Here is a 23,243-nt window from a genome sequence, read left to right as displayed (position 1 = left end):
AATTTCTGGCATGTCTCCAATACCTCCAGGTAAGGCTCCTGGCACCTCCTGCACTGTCCAGGCTGTCTGTCTTCAGAAGGCACGGCCCGATAGTCTAGCACAGTGCTGTCCAATAGAAGGGTAAGGTGAGCCTTATATATCATTTTAAATGTTCTAGTGGCCACATTAAAAGTAAAAATAAACATGTGAAATTAATTTTAAGAACATACAGTAGCAGATCCTTGAACAACATTTCATTCAACAGTGTTTTCTAATAACATTAACGAGGGTGAAAAAAATTCCATTCCCGGCTGGGCCACTGTCTTTGTGGAGTTTGTTGGGTCTCCTCATGTTGCGTGGGTTTTCTCCAGGGACTCCAGTTTCCTCCCACATTCCAAAGATGTGTCACCATTAGGTTAAATGACATGTCAACATTGTTCCAATATGAGTGAGTGTGGGTGTGTGTGAGTGTGCAATGGAAGGGTGTCCTGGTCACGGTGGGGTCCTGCCTTGTCCCCAGAGCTGCTGGGGAGGCTGTCGACACCCTAAATTTGAATAAGTGAGAAGAATCATTATCTTGTTTCCACTAATCTTTCTTAAATGTGTATAGCTAACATTTATTTCAATATTTAGTATTGGGAGTGTTTGGGGTCTTTATTTAGAAGTTTAGGGATGTTTTTATGACCAGAAATATGCCACAGGAACTTAACTCTTTTTTATATCCATTAGTTGTGGTAAAATTGTTTGTTATATGCCATTTCACTTAAAGCCACAGTTTCCAAGAACTTGCCGATGATGTTAAGGGAGGACTTACTGTATTGTGTTTATCTTAATGTACACAAAATGTTATTATTTCAACATGTGGCAGGAGCCACATTTCAGGTGCTCAGCAGTAGGATGTGGCTAGTGGCTACAATAGTGGATAGCACAGTTCTAATGAATTCCCATAGAATCAGGTTTAACTTTATCATATACACCAGTGGTTCCCAACTAGGGTGATTTTGCTCCCCAGATGATTTTTGGAAATGTCTGGAGATGTTTTTGGTTGTCACAACTGGGAGGACTGCCACTGGCACCTGGCGGTTGGGGGCCAGAAATGCTGCAGGTCGTCCTCCAATGCACAGGACAGCCCCCACGCTAAAGAATGATTTGGCCCCAAATGTCGGTAGTGTTGAAATTGAGAAACACTGCTCTTGATGAAAGTTTCAGCTGAAGTGAATTTGTTTCCTAGGCCTAAGTCTCAATGTCTGGAACAAAGTGGCTTTGTGTGGCAGGAAGGAAGGAACCCTGGGGATAGGAGTCCCACCTGGAAGAACAGCCCATCTGACAGGAGCTGCTGTGACCAGAGCTTCAGACCAGATGCTGGAGAACCCAAAATGAAGTGGGTCCTGATTTGCTCCCCCAGAAGCAGTTCTTAGTCACCTTGTCCAGAGAGAGCCAGACTTGGTGATGTCGCCATATCCAGAAGCCATCACAGTCTGTGTGACAGTGGAAACTGTGGACCAGCTTGCAGAAGGTGGTAAGCTGGGGCTCAGAGGGAGGGCTGACTGTCAAGCTGCACAGGCAAAGCCACAGCCAGAGCCAAGGAAAGTCTGTCTTCTTAAATAGCCCTCCATTTTCTTCTTCCTTCTTTCCAGGTTCTGAACCATTCTTACATCATGTCCATCACATGTGGCACCTAAAGATATGCTGGAGTTTCCTTTATCCTGAACTTAATAGAATCACAAAATGATGGTATAGGGAGGGATTTCTATTTCCAATTCTCGAAACCTTAAAAATCTTGAACCTGAGATGGTCAGCCAGCGTGGTGCTATTCATTCTGTCACAGTTAAGTCACTAGAAGCGTCTTACCAAAAATATTTTTGATAAGGCTTTTGGGAGGTGGGGGTGCTAGCAGAGGGTAAAGGAGGGGGGTAAAGAGTGATGGAAGGAGACTTGATTTGGGGTAGTTAACACACAATATACAGATGATGTAATTGTACACATGAAACCTATGTAATCTTATTAACTGATGTCATACCAGTAAATTCAATACAATTAAAAAAAAGTGAATTTTACTTAGGAATTTTATCTATCAGGGGGAAAACAGAAAGGGAAACTTAAAAGTCTTTTTGAGAAATTGAAACAAACTAGAGCCAAGAGATTTTAAAATTTTTAATAAGGAAGCATCTTATCATTCTTTTCAGTTTTCTGTTGATTTTCTAACTCAAGGTGTAAGTGATAATACTATTAAATATAATTGATAATATTAACTATAATAGCCATAATATTAATCCTCTGTTTTGATTTTTTTGTTAACTAGTCAGAGGGGATACACTTTTTAAAAAATCAATAGAGAAATAATCTCCAATCACCCAATGAAAATTAGCAAGGTTAAATCCACGTGATCATACCAGAGATGTCCATATTCAGGAAGCACTCTCTCTGTGGTGCTTCCTGCCCCCAACCAAGGATCAGTGGAACATTTTTCCATGGGGTAGGCCTCTTCCCCAGCTGGTCTGATGAGATTTTTTTTAGGCAAGTAAATGCAGAGGCTCACCAGACCTTTCATAATTCCGTTCCTCTCTCCTTACCCCCAGGTTATCCTTCACAGTCCTCTACCCTCTCCCAAGAGCATCAGAAAATGAACATACTCCAAGTGAGTTATTCATTAACACCTTTTATAGAATGGATTTTATCGGTGGTTGAAGAACCATACGCTGATGTGGAAAAATAGAAGTAGAAATGTATCGCATCTTTCAGGGAAGATGCAGAAAAGTTGATGAGTAGCACAGCAGAGTTGTCATGCAGATCGATGCAGGTCTTCTGATTTTACAGGTTTCCCAAAGTGCAGCTGTAAATTTCTTCCTGACTTTTCTAATTAGGCATGTCAGATTCAGACAGGCAATATTAGTTTAAAGGTTTGTATATAACCTTTAAACATATATAAAGGACCTTTAGTTTAAAGGACCTTTAGTTTAAAGGTTTGTTTAAAGGTTCAAGACAAGCTTGAACCAAACATTCCTCACGGAATCTAAAATCATCAAAGTCAGGAAAAAAATGTCTTCGTTGGTCTTCATTTACATGATAGTGTAAATCTTTCTAATAAGAACAACCCTGAAATAAATGTAGGATATTGTTCTCATTTTTTCCTCAGTGAAAGTAGAGGACATATTGCCAAAGAGGGCTTTTGTTGTGCAGTTGTTCAGGTAACAAAAACAGAAGTTGAAGTTGAGAGAGGTATTTTCCTGATCATCCTGCTGAAATCAGGAATGATAGACTAGCTGGAGGTCAGTATGAATGACCTGTACGTTCACATCCTTAAAATACCTCTCCGTAAATATTTCTCTCAAGTACCTGTCATAAGCAGGTTGTTTAGCAAACAATTTAAAGTTCTGCTCTCTGGCAAATGTCATCACACTTCCCATTCACACTTCAGTTTGCTGCATGAGGCTTTGATCTCTCTCTTCATACGCCTATGACTTGCACTCACCAGCGACCTAATTACAGTTGTATCCAGTGGGTCCTGCCTGCTCCTCACCTCACCACACCTGCATGCAGTGCCTGACGACTCTGTCCCCACTCCATCTCCCTGGAAGAACTCTCATGTTAGCGTCTGTGACACCCTCTTCCGCTGCTGTCCTGCCTCTCGTGTCTTTCATGGAGTCATTGTCCTTCTCTTGCCCTTTCACCTGTCTTATCCACAAGTTTCCATTCCTTCTCATTGTTCTTCTTACTAGTCTTCTTGAGTCATTTCATCCCCTGTCTGGTTTAAAATATGACATATTTGCTAATTCTTCCAAATGTGACTCTGCAGTCCATCCAGACCAGTAGCACTTGTGATGATGGAAATCAGCTCTATCTACACTGTCCAAAGGGGTGACCACTAGCCACATGTACCTGTTGAACACTTGGAATGTGGCTTGTTTGACCGAGGAACTGAATTTTTAAGTTTTGGATAGTCACATGTGGCTAGAGGATACCATGTTGGACATAGTTGACTCAACATCTCTCTGTAGATGTCTGCAGCTCAACTGATTCAAATAGAAGCCAACATGTACAGCCCTTCCTAGACTAATCCTCCTTATCGTTCCCTATTCCTTGATAAACTCTATTCAACCAGACACCCAAGCCACAAAAGTGGGGTACATCTGTCCTTGGCTCTCCTTGATCTCACTCTCTCAACTCCGCTGCATCTAGTTTATAATCATGTTTTCCTACTTTTTGTGTTTGGGTCAAAGATAATAGCAATTTTATATGTTTCAACCTAATGTCTTTTATTTTATTTATTTTTTAAGATGCCATATTGACATTTTATTTAACTAGATGTTTCTAAGTATGTATGTTTTTAATTGTTGTTCAAGTACAGTTGTCTCCATTTCCCCCCTTCTCCCCCTACCCCACCCATCCCTGCTTCCCATCCTTGATCCTACCCCCTTTGGTTTTGTCCATGTGTCCTTTATATATGTTCCTTGAAGGCCCTTCCCTATTTTCCTCTGTTGTCCCACTCCCTGCTCCCCTCTGGTTAGTGTCAGTTTGTTCTTTATTTCAATGTCTCTGGTTATATTTTGCTTGCTTGTTTTGTTGATTAGGTTCCACTTATAGGTACAGTCATATGGTATTTGTCCTTCACTGCCTTGCTTATTTCACTTAGTATAATGCTTTCTAGATCCATCCATGCTGTTGCAAAGGGTGGAACACAGGAACTCCTTCTTTCTTTCTGTTGCATAGCATTCCATTGTATAAATGTACCACAGTTTTTTGATCCATTCATCTAACCACTTGTATTCAACATAGTATTGCAAGTTCTAGCCTCAGCTATTAGACAAGAAAAAGAAATAAAAGGCATGAAAATTGGAAAGGAGGAAGTCAAACTGTCACTGTTTGCAGGTTACATGATAGTGTACACAGATAACTCTAGAGACTTCAGCAGAAAACTACTCAGCCTAATAAGACAGTTTGGTAAAACAGTGGGATACAAAGTCAATATTCAGAAATTGAAGGTAAAACAGCGAAGATGTAAAGTCAGTATTCAGAAATACACCAACAATGAAATATCAGACACAGAAATCAGGAAGAAAATCACATTTGCTATAGCAACAAGAAAAATAAAGTACCTAGGAATAAATCTAACCAAGGAAGTAAAAGACCTGTACTCAGAAAACTACACAACGCTGAAGAAAGAAATTAGGAAGACACAAGTAAATGGAAGCATATACCGTGTTCTTGGATTGGAAGAATTGCCATCATCAAGATGTACAAACTACCCAAAGCAATTTATAGATTCAGTGCAATCCCTGTTAAAATACCAAACACAAAGACATATTTCACAGATATAGAGCAAATATTTCAAAAATTTATGTGGAACCATAACAACTCTGAATAGCCACAGCAATTTTGAGAAAGAACAAAGTAGTAGGCATCACAATACCTGACATCAAACTATATTACAAGGTCACAGTAATCAAAACAGTCAGGTACTGGCATAAGAACAGACACATAGATGATGGAACAGAATAGAGAGCTCAGAAATAAAACCAAGTCTCTATGGTCAATTAATATTTAACAAAGGGGACAGAAGCATAAAATGGAATAAAAATAGCCTCTGCAAAAAATGGTGTTGGGAGATCTGGACAGCTACATGCAAAACAGTGAGACCACCAACTTATACCATATACAAAAATAAACTCAAGGTAGATAAAAGACTTAAACATAAGTCGCAACCTAATGTATTTTAAATGCATTTCTCCACTTTCTCCCTCCTACTGCTACCTGTTGTATTTCAACTGAACTGATGGAGTAGCTTCTTTACTAATCTGCTCACCTCTTTCTCCAGCTCCTCAAGCACATCTTTTGCATGGGTTCATCTAAATCAAGGATGTCAAACTCATTTTCACTGGGGACCACATCAGGCTTGTGGTTGCCTTCAAAGGGCCAAATGTAAGTTCAGTACTGTATAAATGTGACTACTACTTAACTGTTAAGGAGTTGAAATTACATTAGGCCCTTTCAAGGCAACCATGAGGCTTATGTAGCCCTTGGTGAAAATGAGTTTGATACCCCTGATATAAATACTTATGAAGTAATGTCTTTCCTGTCTGTAAATCACCTCAGTTGCTTCTCATTCCTATACAGTAAAATTCCCTGTTTCTCAAGATGAGCAATTTAGACTTTGGAGGCATTACCCCTCCCCATTACTTCTTTTTACTTTATTGCTGCTCTGACTTTTTTGACATTTATTTATTGATCAACCAAGATGTCCCAGGGAATTGACATGTGCTATATAGTTACAGCTTAAACAACACAGGTACTTTTTTTCTTAATAGCATTCACAATCTAGTGAGAACTAGGACATTAAGAAATTCAGTATGTAAGTGTATTATAAAGCAAAACCTAACTTCACTTTGCTTCTTAAACACATTCTACTGTTCCTGACTCTGCTTCCTCTTAAATTCTCATTGCCTTCTCCAAATTGAGCTTTAGGACCAATCCCCATTGGGTTCGCCTGATGCTATGGACTGAATTGTGTCACCCCTGTACCCCCAAATTCATATGGTAAAGCCCTAACCCTAATGTGACTGTATTTGGAGACAGCTTTGAGGAGGTAATTAAGGTTAAATGAGGTCTTAGGCACTGAGACAAAGGCCATGTAGGGACAAAGTGAGAAGGTGGCCATCTGTTGAGCCATGAAGAGGGCCTCACTGGAATGCACCATGCTGATACCCTGATTGTGGGCTTTCAGCCTCTAGAATTGTTAGGAAATAAATCTCTGTTGGTTAAGCCACCCAGTCCAGTATTTGGTTATAGCAGTGCATGTAGCTAAGACACCTGGCTCTTTACTTTCTCCCCCCCACCATTTTATTTTTAATTGTAGTGAAATACAGATAATATACAAATAAGTTTACCATCTTAGCCATGTTTCAAGTGTACAGTCAGTATTGTTCAGTACATTCATATTGTTGTGTACCAGAGCTGTTGCATCTTGTAAAACTGAAGATCTAGACCCATTAAATAGCTACTTCCCATTCCTACCTCCTTTCAGCCCGTAGCAAACCCATTCTACTTTCTGTCTATGAATTTCACTACTCATATAAGTGGAATCATGTAGTGTTTGTCTGTTTTTTTACTTGACACTATTACAGATATTCGCCCCTTTCCTCCACTTTGTCCCCCTCCACTCAGTCCCCACTGCCCTCCTGGCTTTCACCACATTGTCGTGTGTGTCCATGGGTTATGCATATATGCGTATAAGTTCTTTGGCTAATCTCTTCCAGTCCTCCCATCCCCCTTCCCTCTGAAATCTGTCTGTCTGTTCCATGTATCCATGCCTCTGGTTTTATTTTGTTCGTCAGTTTATTTTGTTCATTACTTTCCACATGAGTGAGACCATATGGTGTTTGTCTTTCTCCGACTGGCTTATTTCACTTAGCAAAATAATCTCCAGGTCCATCCATGCTGTTGCAGAGGGCAATAGCTCCTTTTTTATAGCTGTGTAGTATTCCATTGTATAAATGTGCCACAGCTTGTTTTCCACTCAACTACTAATGGAAACTTGGACTAGTTTCACACCTTTCTAAAATAATTTAGTTTATTTATTTTTAGACAGGGGGAAGGGAAAGAGAAAGAGGGAGAGAAACATCAATGTGTGGTTACCTCTCTTGTGGGCCCCGTTGGGGACCTGGTCTGCAACCCAGGCATGTTCCCTGACTGGGGATCAAACCAGCGACCTAATGGTCACAGGACAGCATTCAATCCACTAAGTCACACCAGCCAGGGCCTATTTTCACATCTGGAGTATAGTAAATAATGCTGCTATGAACATAGTGTTGCATATATTCTTTCTGATCGGTGTTTCAGGATTCTTGGGATATATTTCCAGAAGTGGGATCGCTGGGTGAAATGACAGTTCCATTTATCATTTTTTGAGGAAATTCCATACTGTTTTCCACAGTGGCTGCACCGGTCTGCATTCCCAACAGTGAACTAGTGTCCCCTTTTCTCCACATCCTCATGTGTACTTGTTTGCTGATTTATTGATTGTAGCCATTCTGGCAGGTGTAAGGTAATACCTTATTGTAGTTTTAATTTGCATCTCTCTGATGATTAGTGACATTGAGCATTTTTTCATATGTTTATTGGTCATTTGTAGGTCCTCTTTGAAGAAATGTCTATTCAGGTCCTTTGTCCATTTTTTGATTGGATTGTCTGTCTTCATCATGTTGAGTTGTATAAGTTCTGTATATATTTTGAAAATTAACCTCTTATCAGATGTATCATTGGCTACTGTCAATACAGTGGGTTCCCTTTTCATTTTGTTGATGGCTTCATTTGCTATGCAGAAGCTTTTTAGTTTGATATAGTCCCATTTGTTTAGTTTTTTTCCTTTGTTTCCCTTGCGTTAGGAGGTATAGTTGCAAAAATATTGCTATGTGAGATGTCTGAGATTTTATGGCATATGTTTTCCTTAAGATTTAATGCATTTAAGAGATAAGGGAAGGAAGGGAGAAAACAAGGGAGAGGAAAATCTTTGTGAGAGAGAAACATGTACTGGTTACCTTTTGTATGCGCCCCAACCTGGGACTGAGCCTGCACCCAGGCACGTGCCCTGACCCAGAGTTAAACTGGTAGCCCTTCACATCGTGGAATGATGCCCGAGCAACTGAACCACACTAGTCAGTGCATACTGCCTATGGTTTCTTCTAGCATTTGTATGGCTTTGCGACTTACATTTATATACATCTTTTATCTGTTTTCAGTTTATTCTTTTTTTTTACTTTGGTATGTAGTTTTATTTATATATTAGCCTTTTTATTGTTTTCTTTATTATATAAGCAATATATGCTCATTGTAAGACATTAGAATACAGAAATAGCATAAAGGAGGAAATAATAATAAGCATAATTCTACCAATTCAAAGAGAAATGTAATATTTTTCTGATCATACACACAGACTTTCTTTATGCATGTATATATTTTAAAAATGGGTCACAGTGTTGATATCATACTTTTTCCTCCTTGTATATATAACTACTATTTTCATGTCATATTTAGATCATGTAGGTTTTATTGTATTAATATGCCACAGTTTGTTTATTCTTGGATGGCTTCATTCTTTCCAAATTTTATCAATTATCCACAGCACTGATGGGTGGTTAACTGCTTAAGTTGGTTTTTTTAAAGTATTTTTTATTGATTATGCTACTACAGTTTTCCCAATTTTTCCACTTTCCCCGCCTTCACCCTGCCCCTCCAACCTTCCAGCATTTCCCTTCCTTAGTTATGGCCATGGGTTGTACATATAAGTTCTTTGAGTCCTCCGTTTCCTATACTGTTTTTTATCTCTCCCCGTCTATTTTATGCCTACTAATTATGCTTCTTCTTCCCTGCACCTTTCCCCCCTACTCCTTCCTTCTCCCTCTCCACTGAAATCCCTCCATGTGATATACATTTCTCTGATTCTGTTCCTGTTCTGGTTGTTTGCTTAGCTTTTGTTTTTATTGTTTTTCTTTTCTTTTAGGTTCATTTGTTGATAGTTGTGAGTTTGTTGTCATTTTACTATTCATATTTTTGCTCTTCTTTTTCTTAGGTAAGTCCCTTTAACATTTCATATACTAATGGCTTGGTGATGATGAACTCCTTGAACTTTACCTTATCTGGGAAGCACTGTATCTGCCCTTCCATTCTAAATGAAAGCTTTGCTGGATGGAGTAATCTTGGATGTAATCCTTGCCTTTCATGACTTCAAATACTTCTTTCCAGCTCATTCTTGCCTGCAAGGTTTCTTTTGAGGAATCAGCTGATAGCCTAATGGGCACTCCTTTGTAGGTAACTGTCTCCTTTCCCCTTACTTCTTTTAAGATTCTCTCTTTGTCTTTAATCTTGGATAACTTGATGATGATGTGCCTTGGTGTGTTTCTCTTTGGGTCCAACTTTTATGGGACTCTCTGGGCTTCCTGGACTTCCTGGAAGTCTATTTCTTTCACCAGATTGGGGAAGTTTTCCTTCATTATTTGTTCAAATAAGTTTTCAATTTCTTGCTGTTGTTGTTTTCCTTTTGGCACCCCTATGATTCGGATATTGGAGCATTTCAGGTTGTCCCAGAGGTTTGTAAAACTCTGTTCACTTTTTTGAATTCTTATTTCTTCATTCTGCTTCCGTTGGACGTTAATTTTTTCCTTTTGTTCCAAATTGTTGCTTTGAGTCCTGGTTTCCTTCCTGTCACTATTGGTTCCTGAATATTTTGCTTTATTTCATTTTGGGTACCTTTCACTTGTTTTTTCATTTTTTGACCAAGCTCAATCAGATCTGTGAGCATTTCGATTACCAGGGCTTTAAATTCTCCATCAGATGGGTTGGCTATGTCCTCCTCTTTGCTTAGTTCTGTTTCTGAGGTTATGCTGTGTTCTTTCATTTGGGCCATATTTCTTTGTCTTGGCACACCAGTCTGGTTGTTCTTGTTAATTTTTTCTTTAATCCCTTGGTTGTCAGAGTTCCATGAAGTTTTCTTCTTTGGGTCTCCTGGTTATTTATTGATTTTGGATTGGTTGTTATTCTTTTGGGTGTGCGAGGAAGTGAAAAGTTTCTACCTATGCCTCCATCTTGGCTGGAACTCCTAACTGCTTAAGTTGTTATTTTATTATTACCTTTCTGCAGCCCATCTTCCTGGAATTGGAGGGTCCTCTTCTGCCCACCTGAGCAGAGGACCCTTTGTCGGAGAGGGTGGGTGGAGGACTATTCATTTTTAAGTGTATTTTACTGATTATGCTATTACAGTTGTCCCCTTTTTTCTCTTCTTTATCCCCCTCTGCCCTGTACCACTCATCCCTCCAGTATTCCCCACTCCTCTTAGTTCATGTCCATGGGTTCTATATGTAAGTTTTTTGGCTTCTCCATTTCCTATACTATTCTTTTTTTAAAATATATTTTATTGATTATGCTGTTACAGTTGTTCCATTTCCCCCCTTTCATTCCCCTCTGCCATGCACACCCTCTCCATCCACATTCCCCGTCCCCCACAGGTCTGGATGAATGTTTCTTCTTCAACTCCTTGGTTGTTGGACTTCCATACAGTTTGATTTTCTGGCAGTTCTGGTTGTTTTTTTTGTTTTTAAATTGTTGTTGTCCTCCTTTTGGTTGTGCAAGGAGGCAGTGTGCCTACCTACACCTCTATCTTGGCCAGAACTTCCTATATTCTATTTTCAGTCTATTCTTGTGTGGGCTCTAAGTTGATGGTCTGTTTTGATCTGTTTTCTTTTTTTTTTCATGTACTGGTCCAATTTTCCCAACACCATTTATTAAAGTGACTGTCTTCTTGTGACTGGCTTATTTCATTAGCATAAAGTTCTCAAAGTTCATCCTTGTTGTACTATGTATCAGAATGTACTTCTTTTTAAAGCTAAATAATATTGTATTGTGTGTATATACCACATTTTATTTATATGTTTATTCAGTAAAGACACCTATTTTGCTTCTACCTTTCAACTATTGTATTACTGCTGTGGACATAGGTATACAAATATCTTTGAGACTCTGCCTTTAATTCTTGTGGCTCTATACCTGGAAGTAGATTGTCTTGATGCTATAGCTTTATAGTTAAGTTTTGAATCAGGAAGTGCAAGTCCTCAGAGCTCAGTGTCAGTGTTTTCTTTAATGGTAGTCCTTTGTCATGGCTGCGTCATGCATGGGTGAAAGACCTTTCCTTACTCCAAGATCCTGCAGATATTCTCCTGTATTGTTAGAAGAGTCTTGACTATTTAAGCTTGATTGCCTGACATTGCATTAGTGTATGATATGAAGTGTCAAGTTTCATATTTCCATATGGATATCAAGTTACTCTGGTACTGTTTGTTGAAAAGACCTTCCTCTGTTCACTGAGTTGCAGCAGGGATTCTGTTGTCTGTCAAGTGACCGTGTGTCTGTGTCTATATCGAAACTGTATTTGTTTTTTTGGTTGAATTATTTATCTCTTTGCTAGTATTTCACTGCCTTAATTACTGTTTCATTATAGTAAGGCATGAAATATGGTAGTGTAAAGCCCTAAAATTTTACTTCTTCAAAAAATTTATTGGCTATTTTGGTTCTTTGCATTTTCATAGAAATATTGTCAGTTTCAACAGAAAATCCTGCTGGGTAGTTTTTCAGATTAGATGTGAAGTCTTTGATGTGTTTCATGAGATTGATTCCTGTATATTTGGTCTATTTTGATGTTATTGTGAATAGTATTGTTTTTTATTTTATTTTCTAATTGTTTACTGTTGGTTAACTATACTGCAATGTATTTTTTAATGCAAATATACCTCAGAGATATTGCAGGTTCAGTTCTAGATCACTACAATAAAGCAAATATCACAGTAAAATGAGTCACATGCAGTTTTTGGTTTCCCGGTGCATATAAAAGTTATGTTTAGACTGAACTATAGTCTATAGTCTATAAAGTATGTGGTAGCATTATGTCAAAAAGAAACAATGTACATGCCTTAATGAAAATAGTTTCCATCCATTATCTGAGCCTTCAGAGACTCATGATCTTTTTTTTTTTTTTTGCTGGTGGAAGGTCTTACCTTTAATCTGTAAAAAGCACAATATCTGGGAAGTTTAATAAGACAAGGCATTGCCTGCATTTCACATCTAATCATTTAATAGCTTATTTGTAGATTCTTTTTTATTTTAAATATACACCACCAGATCTTTTGCAAATAAAGACAATTTTACTTGCTTTCCAATCTTTATGTCTTTAATTTCTGTTTAAGTCTTATTCTTGTACATTCAAAACAGTGTTGAATACAAGTGATAATAACAGAACTCCTTTTCTTATGCTTCACCTGAGGGGGAAAGCACTCAAACTTTCACCGAGTCTAGATTTTTTGGAGGTGTCTGATGTTAGAATAAGGAAGTTTTCTCTTTCAGTCTTTAGTGTTCTGAGAGTTTTTATCACACATAAGTATTAAATTTCTCAAGTGTTTTTTCTGCATCAAGTGAGATAATAATAGAATTTTATTTCTTTATTGTGGTAGAGGGGTGAATTACATTGATTCATTTATCAGTGTTCAATTTTTGAGCTAATTTTCAGCTGGTCATGAAGTACCATGTTTTTAATATGTCTCTGGATTCAATTTGTTTATATTTGAATTAGTGTTTTTTCAGTATACTTTAATGGAGAGGTAGTTTGCCTGAACTTTTCTTATCATGGAATGTCTTGGTCAGGTTTTGGCATCAATATTATGCTCTCATGAAATGGTTCTCCATTTTCAGTGTTATGGAAAAATTTAAGATTGCTGTTATTTATTCCTTAAATGTTTGAAAACTATACCAGTAAAACAACTTGACCTTAGAGTGTCTTTGTGGCTGGTTTTTTAATATAAACTCAATTTCTGTAATAGACACAAAAACTCTGAAAATGCCTGTTTTTCTAGTGTCCTTTTTAAAAACAACTTTATGGAGATAAAAATCACATACCTCACAAATCACACATTTAAAGTAGTCAGTGGTTTTTAGTATATTCACTATTGTTCAGTCATCACCACAGTCAGTTTTAGAATATCTTTATCACATCAAAAAATTCCATCCCATCAACTATCACATTCCCCTGATCCCAACATGCCCTCACCCCAGCCCCAAAAAACCACTAACCTACATTTTGTTTCTATAGATTTTACTAGTCCAGACATTTCAAATAAGTGAAAGTGTATAATCTGTGGTCTTTGTGATTGTGTCTTTCTCTTAGCATAATGTGATCAAGATTTCGTCATGTTGATATGCCACATTTTGTTTATCCATTGAACAACTGCTGGACATAGGGATTGTTTCTTCTTGATTGTGGTTATGAGTAGTGATGCTATTAACATCCAGTAAATAGATGATTAATAGATGTTAGATATATAGATGGATGGATACACACAAGTATTGATGTGAACACCTGTTTTTCATTTCTTTTTTAAAAAATATTTTATTTATTTATTTTTAGAGAAAGAGAGGGAGAGAACATCAATGTGTGGTTGCCCCAGTTGGAGACTTGGCCTGCAAACCCAGACATGTGTCCTTGACTGGAAATTAAACTGGTGACCCTTTGGTTCACAGGCCAGTGCTCAATCCACCAAGTTACACTAGCCAGGGCCTGTTTTTCATTTCATTGAGGAATAAATCTAGGACTGGAACTGTTGGGTTATATGGTAACATTACATTTCTCTTACTCAGGAACTGCAAAACTATCATCATAACAATTATACCATTTTACATTCTCACTGGTAATGTGTTAGGGTTCCAAACATTGTTTCCACATTTGTTATTTAGCCTTTTTTTTTTAATTATGACCATGTTAGGGTGTGAAGTTGTGGCTCATTGGAGTTTTGGTTTTCATTTGCATTTCCCTGACAATAACATTGAACATCTTTTTATGTGCTTACTGGCTATTCCTGTATCTTCTTTGGAGAAAAGTCTATTCAGTTGCTTTGCCCACTTTATAATTAGTGGTGTTTTTTTTTGTTATTCAGTTATAAGAGTTCTTCATATATTCTGGCTACTAGATATTTCTTAGACACAGATACTTCTTGATGGTTAAGTTGAAAATCTAAGTAAAATATGCATTTATTATACCTAATCTATGGAATGTCATGGCAAAGCCTAGCCTACCTTAAACATGCCCAGAACTTAAATTAGTCAAAATGGGGAAAATCACCTGACACAAAACCTATTTTATAACAAAGTGTTGAATAGCTCATGTAATTTATCATGTATCACTTTCACATTGTTATAAAGTAAAAAAGATTGTAAGTCAAACCATTGTAAGCCTGGAGTTCTGTATATAATTCATGAATATTTCCTCCCACTCTGTAGGTTGTGTTTGCACTATCTTGGTAATGTCCTTTGGTGCACAGTTTTAAATTTTGATTAAGTCTAGTTTATTTTTTCTTTGGTTTCTTGTGCTTTTGGTGCATTGCCAAATTAAGGTCATGAAGATTTATTCCCCATTTCTTTCAGGAGTTTCAACTTGGAAGAAATGTACCTTAAACTTATGTTTAGGTCTTTGATTCATTTTGAGATACATTTTTGAACATAGTATGAGGTAGGAGTTCATTCTTTTGAATGTAGCTATCCAGTTTTCTTAGCATCATGTTTGAAAAGACTATTTTTTGATACATTTTATTTATATTTACAGCAAGGGGAAGGGAGGGAGAAAGGGGGAGAGAAACATCCATGTGAGAGAGAAACATCAATTGGTTGCCTCTAGTGTGCACCCCAACAGGGGACCAAATGCGCATCCCAAGAATGTGCCCTGACTGGGGATCAAATTGGCAGCTCTTTGCTTTGTGGGATGATGCCCAACTAACTGAGCCACACTGGCGAGGGTAAAAAGACTGTGCTTTTCCTATTAAATGATCGAATGCATGGGTTTATTTCTAGACTCTCAGTTCTGTTCTGTGGATTTATATGTCTGTCTTTGCCACACTGTCTTGATTACTGTTGCTTTGTAGTTAAGTTTTGAAACCAGTAAGTGTAAGTCCTCAGACTTTGTTATTTTTAAGATTGTTTTGGCTATGTAGAGCCCCTTGTGATTTCATATGAATGTCAGCATTGACATTTCTGCAAAAAAGATCATTGGGATTTGATACAGGTTTCACTTTGGGGTATATTATTGTCGAGACAGTATTAAATCTTCCAATTGATAAACATAGATGTCTTTTCATTTATTAATGTCTTCTTTAATTCCTTTTAGCAATGTTTTTTAGTGTTGAATGTACATGTCTCACATCTTCTTAGTTAAATTTATGCCTAAGTATATTTTCTATTTTATTTTATGTACAATTGTTTTCTTCAAATTTTTATTGTTTGTTGTTAGTGTACAGACATACAAGTGGTTTTTGTGTGTTCCTCTTGAATCCTCAGAGTATGCAGAATTCGTTAGCTCTAATAATTTTTGTAGATTCTTTAGTATTTATAGACATTAATTTTTAAGTTGCCCAGCTTTTCTCTTGTTGTAACAGCATTACTACAGTCTTGTGCCATATAACAATGCTTTGGCCAATGGCAGACTGCATATATGATGCTAGTATACCATATAGCCCCGGTGTGTAATAGACTGTGCCATTTGGGTAGGTGTACATACTCTCTATGATGTTCACACAATGATGAAATCATCTAATCAAGCATTTCTTAGAACATATCCCCATTGCTAAGTGATAAATGACTGTACTGCTCTTTTCAGCTCTTGATATTTCTGAGCAAAAATTCAAAACAGCACTGTAAGTAATTTTTTCTAATTTTGTGAGACTGTTTTTGTATTTTAGTATTCAAAGTACACAAAAACAATTTGTTACAATTACTTTATCCTATATATTTCATTTAGTCAAGTTGGTTAATTATGTCATTTAAATATTCTGTATCAGTGGTCAAGAAACTTTTTATGTAAAGGTCAGATAGTAGGCTTTGTTGGAACTACCAAACTCTACACTTTAATGCTATAGCAGCCATAAATAACACATGGACAAATGCATGTGACAGTGTTCCAATAAAATGTTACTTATAAAAGAACTGGTAGTGGGCCACATTTGGCCTCTGGGGTATAGAGTCTGCTGACCCCTGTTCTAAATCCCTTCTGGATTGGTTTTTTTTTTTTTTCAGACTGCTTGTCCCATCAGTTAGTGAGAGAGTTGTATTAAAATCACTAATTAGCCCTGGCTGGTGTAGCTCAATGGATTGAGTGCAGGCCTGTGAAGGAAAGGGTCGCCAGTTTAATTCCCAGTCAGGGTACATGCCTGGGTTGCAGGCCAGGTCCCCAGCAGGGGGCACATGAGAGGCAACCACACATTGATGTTTCTCTCCTACTCTTTCTCCTTCCCTTCCTCTCTCTCTAAAAAACAAAATAAATAAAATATTTTTTTAAATAAATAAAATCACTAATTATAACTGGATCTATCTACCAAATTTCTGTTAACTTTTATTTATAAACAGTCAATTCTCATTATTCTCAGTTATGTTCTAAGTCACCATGAACACTGAATAAGCAAGTACTTAAGCCTTGCTCTTAGGGGAGATGTAGAGTTAGGTTCCTGCAAGTCTCTGGTCACAACATTTTGGGCAACCAGTCAGTAGATAACCTTGTTTTATATGTGTTTTTGTTTAAATCACCTTACTCGCTTATTGTAGATTCATGATCTAACTACCAACAACACCATAATTAATGCTTGAACAAAGCTTGTCTAACACCCTTTTTGTCTCCATGAGACATTGTACAACCTTCTTGCACTTGGGAACATTAAAAAGTGTAATCACAAGAAAAAGCATAAAAATGCAAAAAGTGTGCTAAACGGCCTGTAAAAAGGCACTTGTTTATGGTATGAGAGCTGAAACATGGAGGCAAGCATTATCTTGTTCAACCTCAGCTGGGAAAATGTGTATTGGGCACTCAAATTTTTCACCATTCTGTGAATTCCGCAAATGACCACAAAATCATGATTATTGATTTTGAGGTTACAAGTAAATATTAGTAAGTGAATTTGCAAATACAGAATCTCTGAAATATCTAAATAATAAGGATCAACTGTATTTGGAAGCTATGTTTGCAAGTTCATACCAATTTATATTTGTTTTATATTCTGCTAAAAGTATGATTTTATCATTATATTGTTATTCATTATGTTTTCAGCATTTTTTCTTACCTTCAAATCTGCTTCTTCTCATGTAATTATAATATCAATTTTCTTTTGGTTAGTGATTACTTATGTATGTATCTTTTTCCATCCTTTTACCTTCAATCTGTATTTATCCCTCTCTATAAATTGTATTTTCTTTGTTGTTTTTATGCTGTCAATTTTTCCTTTAATTGGATTGGTTAGTCCAGAAATTGGCAAATTTGTTCTGTAATGGGTCAGATAATATGTATTTTTCTTTGATAGGTGTAATGTCTGTTATGGAACTACGAGGCTCTGCTGTTTCAGCACAAATGCAACTGAAGATAATACAGAATGACTGGGTATTTGTAACTGTGCCCCAATAAAACTTAATTTAAAAAGTGGCATGTTGGATTTGGCTGCAGGTCATGGTTGGCTGACCCCTAGCCTACAGTGTATATGCCTAAGGCTGTAGATTGGGGTGTGGGGAAAAATGTATTCCCCATGTCCCAGTATATTTATTTGGAAATTTATTTATACTTCTAAAATTTCAAACAACAAAAGTTTACTAATGTGCTTATTAGTTGTACATATATATAACTCAAAAATATATACAAATTAAGTTATAAACACTTTTACTAATCAACTCCAAAGTATAAAATTAGATCCAAAATAGGCATACTTATTTTCATTTGTCATTATACTCTTTAGAGTAGACATAAGAATTGTTTTCATATGTCTTTTTCTATGTCACCTAATTCTAAACCCTTCAAATTGAATAGAAATGTACTATTGTAGGCATCAGTGTCATTCAAAGATGTGACTGTGGAGTTCACCCAGGAGGAATGGCTACAAATGGGTCCTCTTCAAAGGACCCTGTACAGAGATGTGATGCTGGAGAACTACAACAACCTTGTCTCAGTGGGTGAGCATATGAGCATAGCTTACTTTCGGAATGCTGTGTAGAAAGCATTTCTTCTTTATGCACTAGTACACATGGATACTTTAGTTAGATTTTAATGTTATTTAGGCTTTTAAATCAGAAGTATAAAGTAACTAAGCCCTGTTGGAGAATGTGTTGTTAACTTGTAATGATTAATTCAAATGAGGACCTTCAGGGTGCTTTTTGTGTAACTGTATCTTTCTAAATTTTTTGGTACCAACCGTCTTATCATCTAGCCTAAGTACTCCATTGTTTCCTATTTATAGGAAACTGCATTTTCAAACCAGAGGCCATCTTCAACTTGGAACAAGGAAAAGAACCTTGGTTCTTAGAGGAAGAATTCTCAAACCAGAGTCACCATGGTAAGTTTGAGTGCTGGCAGACAGAATTCTATGGGTAGCTAAACTCTGGAAGCTCAGTTTAGCAGTGAACACTTACATGTTTCAAGAATTTTCTTAAGCCTCTTTCTAAAAACAAATAAATAAAATCTTTAAAAAACAGACTTTTTAAAAAAGTCACAAAGGCACAAAAATCATCATTAAATGGAGATGATTGACCTGGTAGAGTGGCTCAGTTGGTTGGAGCCTCGTCTTGTACACCAGAAAGAGTATTTATGGCAATAATTGTCTTGAGTGCATACAGGAGGCAACTGGTAATTGTTTCTCACATCAATGTTTCTCTCTCCCTCTTCTTCTCTATCCAAAATCAATAAGCATATCCTCAGGTGAAGATTAAAAAAATAGGAAATGATTAATAAACTTGACTAAATTAAAATTCAGAACTTTGTTCATAAAAGATACTAGTAAAAAGATAAAAAAAACAAGTCATAGAGAAGCAGAATATGTACAATACAAGGAACCTGAGAAGGACAAGCATCCTGAAAATGTAAGAACTTTCACATGTCAATACAGGAAAAGGTAGTAACTCAATTGAAAAACAGACTAAAGATTTTTTAATAGGAACTTCAAAATGGACATAAATCTTCAAAAATGTATTCAACCTTATTTTTCACAGAGTGAAAAATATATATTAGTTGAGATGAGAGAGGTGGATGATATGTGGTAAAATTAACAAACCTGGTAATGCCAAGTCCTGATGAGGATGTGAAATATTAAAGATCCTCATTCACTGACTGAGAATGTAAACTGGTAATACCACTGTGTAGTTAGGAGGATGTTATCAAATTGAGTTGAAGTTTTATATACTTTGTCATCAAACAGTACCTCCCCTAACTGTACCTCCCCTACAGAAAGACATGGTTGTATTTTCCAGAATGAATAAAAGAGTATTTATGGCAACACTGGGAGTGGGTTTTGCCAAAAATCTGGCTCATCAGCAATACAATAAAGAAATATTTGCATTCCTAAGGGAAATTATAAAGCTACATAAAATCTTATTAGTGATTATAAACATAATATTAAGTGAAATAAAAAAATAAATATGCATGTATGATTACATATAAGTGTCAGAAAAAGGCAAAGCTTAGTTACATTTTTAGAAAGTCATATGTTGGTGCTAAAACTACAAAGACAATACAGGAAATGATTACATAAACATTAGGAGAGTGATGGTCTCATAACCATGAAGAAACTGTAATGGGGGGGGTCAAATAGGGATTTTTGCCAAGTCATTTGTGTTCTAATTTTTGACATGGTTTAATTTCATGACTGCTCCCTGAATATTGTTATATAATATATATATAACTTTGATGCAAATATAAATTATGTTTCATGCTTAGTGAGAGTTAAAAGATGACTCAAAAGCAGATGATATTCGCAAGTCAGATATCCCGTAACCAACAGGCATCTAGAATACATAAAGAATTTGGACCTTTTTAAAAAAGTTCTCACTTGAAGGTATATTTTTATAATTTCTATAGAGAGTAAGGAGTGGGGAGAGAGAGGGGGGATACATCAATGTGAGCAAGAAACGCTGATCAGTTTCTTTCTTGTATATACCTGACTGGGGATTGAACCTGCAACCTTTTGGTATATAAGACAACACTCCAACCAACTGAGCCACCCAGTCAGGGTTTGGACCTTTCTAAAGTGTTATCTTTGCATCCATGATACCACATTAAAAACTGCACCATTCAGATAAAATTGAAATGTGGAAATTTAGGGTGAGGTAAGTGATCAAGTTCACTTATTGTTCAATTTTGAGAGAATAAATTAAAGGTATCAGTGAATCTAACTTAGTTGCAAGAATGGATTTTCCTTTTATCAGTTTTACACTTATTTTTATTACTATACAGAGTCACAGCTTTAAGGTGGGTTAAACCCTGAACTGTAAATTTCATTTAATCATGAGGCAGTTAATGGCATCAATTTAATTTGATGTTGAAAGATTGAATGGCAATAAGGGATGATATCAAATTGGCAGTATGTATACGCTTGAGTATTTTATTAGTGTAGCCTAGATAATATAGGACTTATACTGACATTATTTCCTCAAGTCAAATCCTTTCCCTGTTGAGCCTTGCCCATCAATGCTCATTGTCTTCTAATTTTTCTTGTTACTCTACTTACTTTATAGTCCTCATTGTATTCATCCCATGATGTGGTTTTCCTGCTTCCTAAATAATTGCTCCTCTAAAAGTCTAATTTCTGTTCTCCTTTTCTTTCACTTTTACATCCAGGTAGAAAAATCCAGTCTATCACAATCCAAATACAGATATGCATTTATTACCAGTTTCCTCTTTCATTTTTTCACTATAGATATATTTGAAAGAGAGTGAATATATATATATATATATATATATATATATACACACACACACACATATACACATACAAATTATTGCATCTTGAAAAACCAAAACTTGAAATGCAACATAAGGTATATTTTCATAAGTCCCATTCATAAAAAAATGTAAGATTCATAAAATGCTTTCAATTTTCCCCATTTTTAGAACATTATAGAAATGATTACTTGATCAAGAGGAAGAAAATCAAACACTTTCAGCAAGTAACATTGATCAATAATAAACCTTTGACTGGAGAAGAAGAGGAAGTTTTGGGGAAACCAGTTAATCTGTACATAGCCCCTGTTTTTTTTTTTAACAAAAATGTCCTGTAAATATGACTCAGGGGGAGTGAATTTGCATATTTCTCAATTTATCATTAATAGAACCGACTCAACCAAAAAAACAGGTTTCTGTGATGTCTGTGAAAATTTGCCTTTCAAAATTAACTTTGAGAGAACTCATACTGGAGAGAAATTTTATCAATATAACAAAAATGGGAAAGCCTTCAGTTACAAGGAAAATCTTCCTGAGCATCAAAAGTGCCAAACTTTCAAGCAAGCTTTTGAATGCACTGAAACTGAAAAACTTTATGATGATGGTGCCTGTATTACAAATGAGAGTACTCACACAGGAGAAAAATCCTGTAAAAATGATGAATTTAGGAAAAACTGTGATACGATAAGTCTCTTTGACCAAAAAATAACTGTCATGGGAGAAAAATGCTCTAATCTTAAGCAGTGTGGGAAATCCTTCTCTGAGAAGTTACCTGTCAAGGAATACAATACATTTAATATGGCTGTGAAACACTATGAATGTAGTGCTAGTAGGAATAACTTCAACAGGAGGTCTCATCACACTGAGCCTCAGAGAATTGTCACAGAAGAGAATGTATTGGTATGTAATGACAAAACACAAACTGGGGATAAATCCTTTGAATATCGTGAAAATAGGAAATTAGCCCACAGAGTATGCCAGAGAACTCACTCTCAGGTAAAACCCTATAAATGTGATGAATGTGAGAAATCCTTCTGCCAAAAAGGACATCTCATTCAACATCAGAGAACCCACACAGGAGAGAAACCCTTTGAATGTAATGAATGTGGAAAAACTTTCTCCCAGAAATCACATCTCAGCACGCATCAGAATTCACACAGCAGAGAAACCCTATAAGTGTAAAGAATGTGGGAAAACATTTGTCCAGAAATCAACTCTCAGGGGACATCAGAGAATTCATACAGGAGAGAAGCCCTATGAATGTAGTGAGCGTGGGAAAACTTTTGTTCAAAAGTCAACCCTCAGAGACCATCATAGAATTCACACAGGGGAGAAATCATTTCAGTGTAATGAATGTGGGAAAACTTTTGGCCAGAAATCAAACCTCAGAATACATCAGAGAACTCATGGTGGTGAGAAAACTTACCAATGTAATATATGTGAAAAGTCCTTCTGGCGAAAAGACCATCTCATCCAACATCAGAAAACACACACAGGAGAAAAACCATTTAAATGTAATGAATGTGAGAAAACTTTTGCCAGGACATCAACTCTCAGAGTTCATCATAGAATTCACACTGGGGAGAAACCATTTACATTTAATGAATGTGGGGAAAAAATTGTCAGGAAGGCAATCCTTAGTGATCATCAGAGAATACATACAGGGGAGAAACCCTTTGTATGTAATAAGTGTGGGAAAACTTTTGGCCAGAAATCAAACCTCAGAGTACATCAGAAAACTCACAGTGGGGAGCAATCTTATGAATGTAATTAATATGGAAAATTGTGTAAGAAGTCAACCCTAAATGTATGCCAGAGAATCCAGAGAGGGAGAAAACCCTACTGATACAAAAACTGTGGAAAATCCTTCTGGCTAAAAGACCAACCCATTTGACATCAGAAAATTGAAACAGGAGAAAAACCATATGAATATAAATGCAGGAAGAATTTTGTCCAAAAGGTAACCTAGAGAGTATTCAGAGAATTCACATAGGCT

At 36.5% G+C, this 23,243-nt stretch overlaps 1 protein-coding gene across 1 annotated transcript; it reads left to right on the top strand.

Moving 5' to 3' along the window:
* Positions 1-1,428: 1,428 nt before the first annotated feature.
* ZNF510 (zinc finger protein 510) lies at positions 1,429-23,021 on the top strand. Its single transcript, XM_053656421.1, is given in 6 exon segments — positions 1,429-1,498; positions 2,559-2,617; positions 18,363-18,489; positions 18,774-18,869; positions 21,660-22,398; positions 22,400-23,021. Coding segments are annotated over 6 exon segments (1,713 nt in total).
* Positions 23,022-23,243: the final 222 nt, after the last annotated feature.

This window comes from Artibeus jamaicensis, unplaced genomic scaffold, assembly GCF_021234435.1.
Source record: "Artibeus jamaicensis isolate MK-2021 breed Jamaican fruit bat unplaced genomic scaffold, CSHL_Jam_final scaffold_1964, whole genome shotgun sequence".
NCBI classification, from domain to species: Eukaryota; Metazoa; Chordata; class Mammalia; order Chiroptera; family Phyllostomidae; genus Artibeus; species Artibeus jamaicensis.
This window is presented reverse-complemented; position numbering and strand designations above follow the sequence as displayed.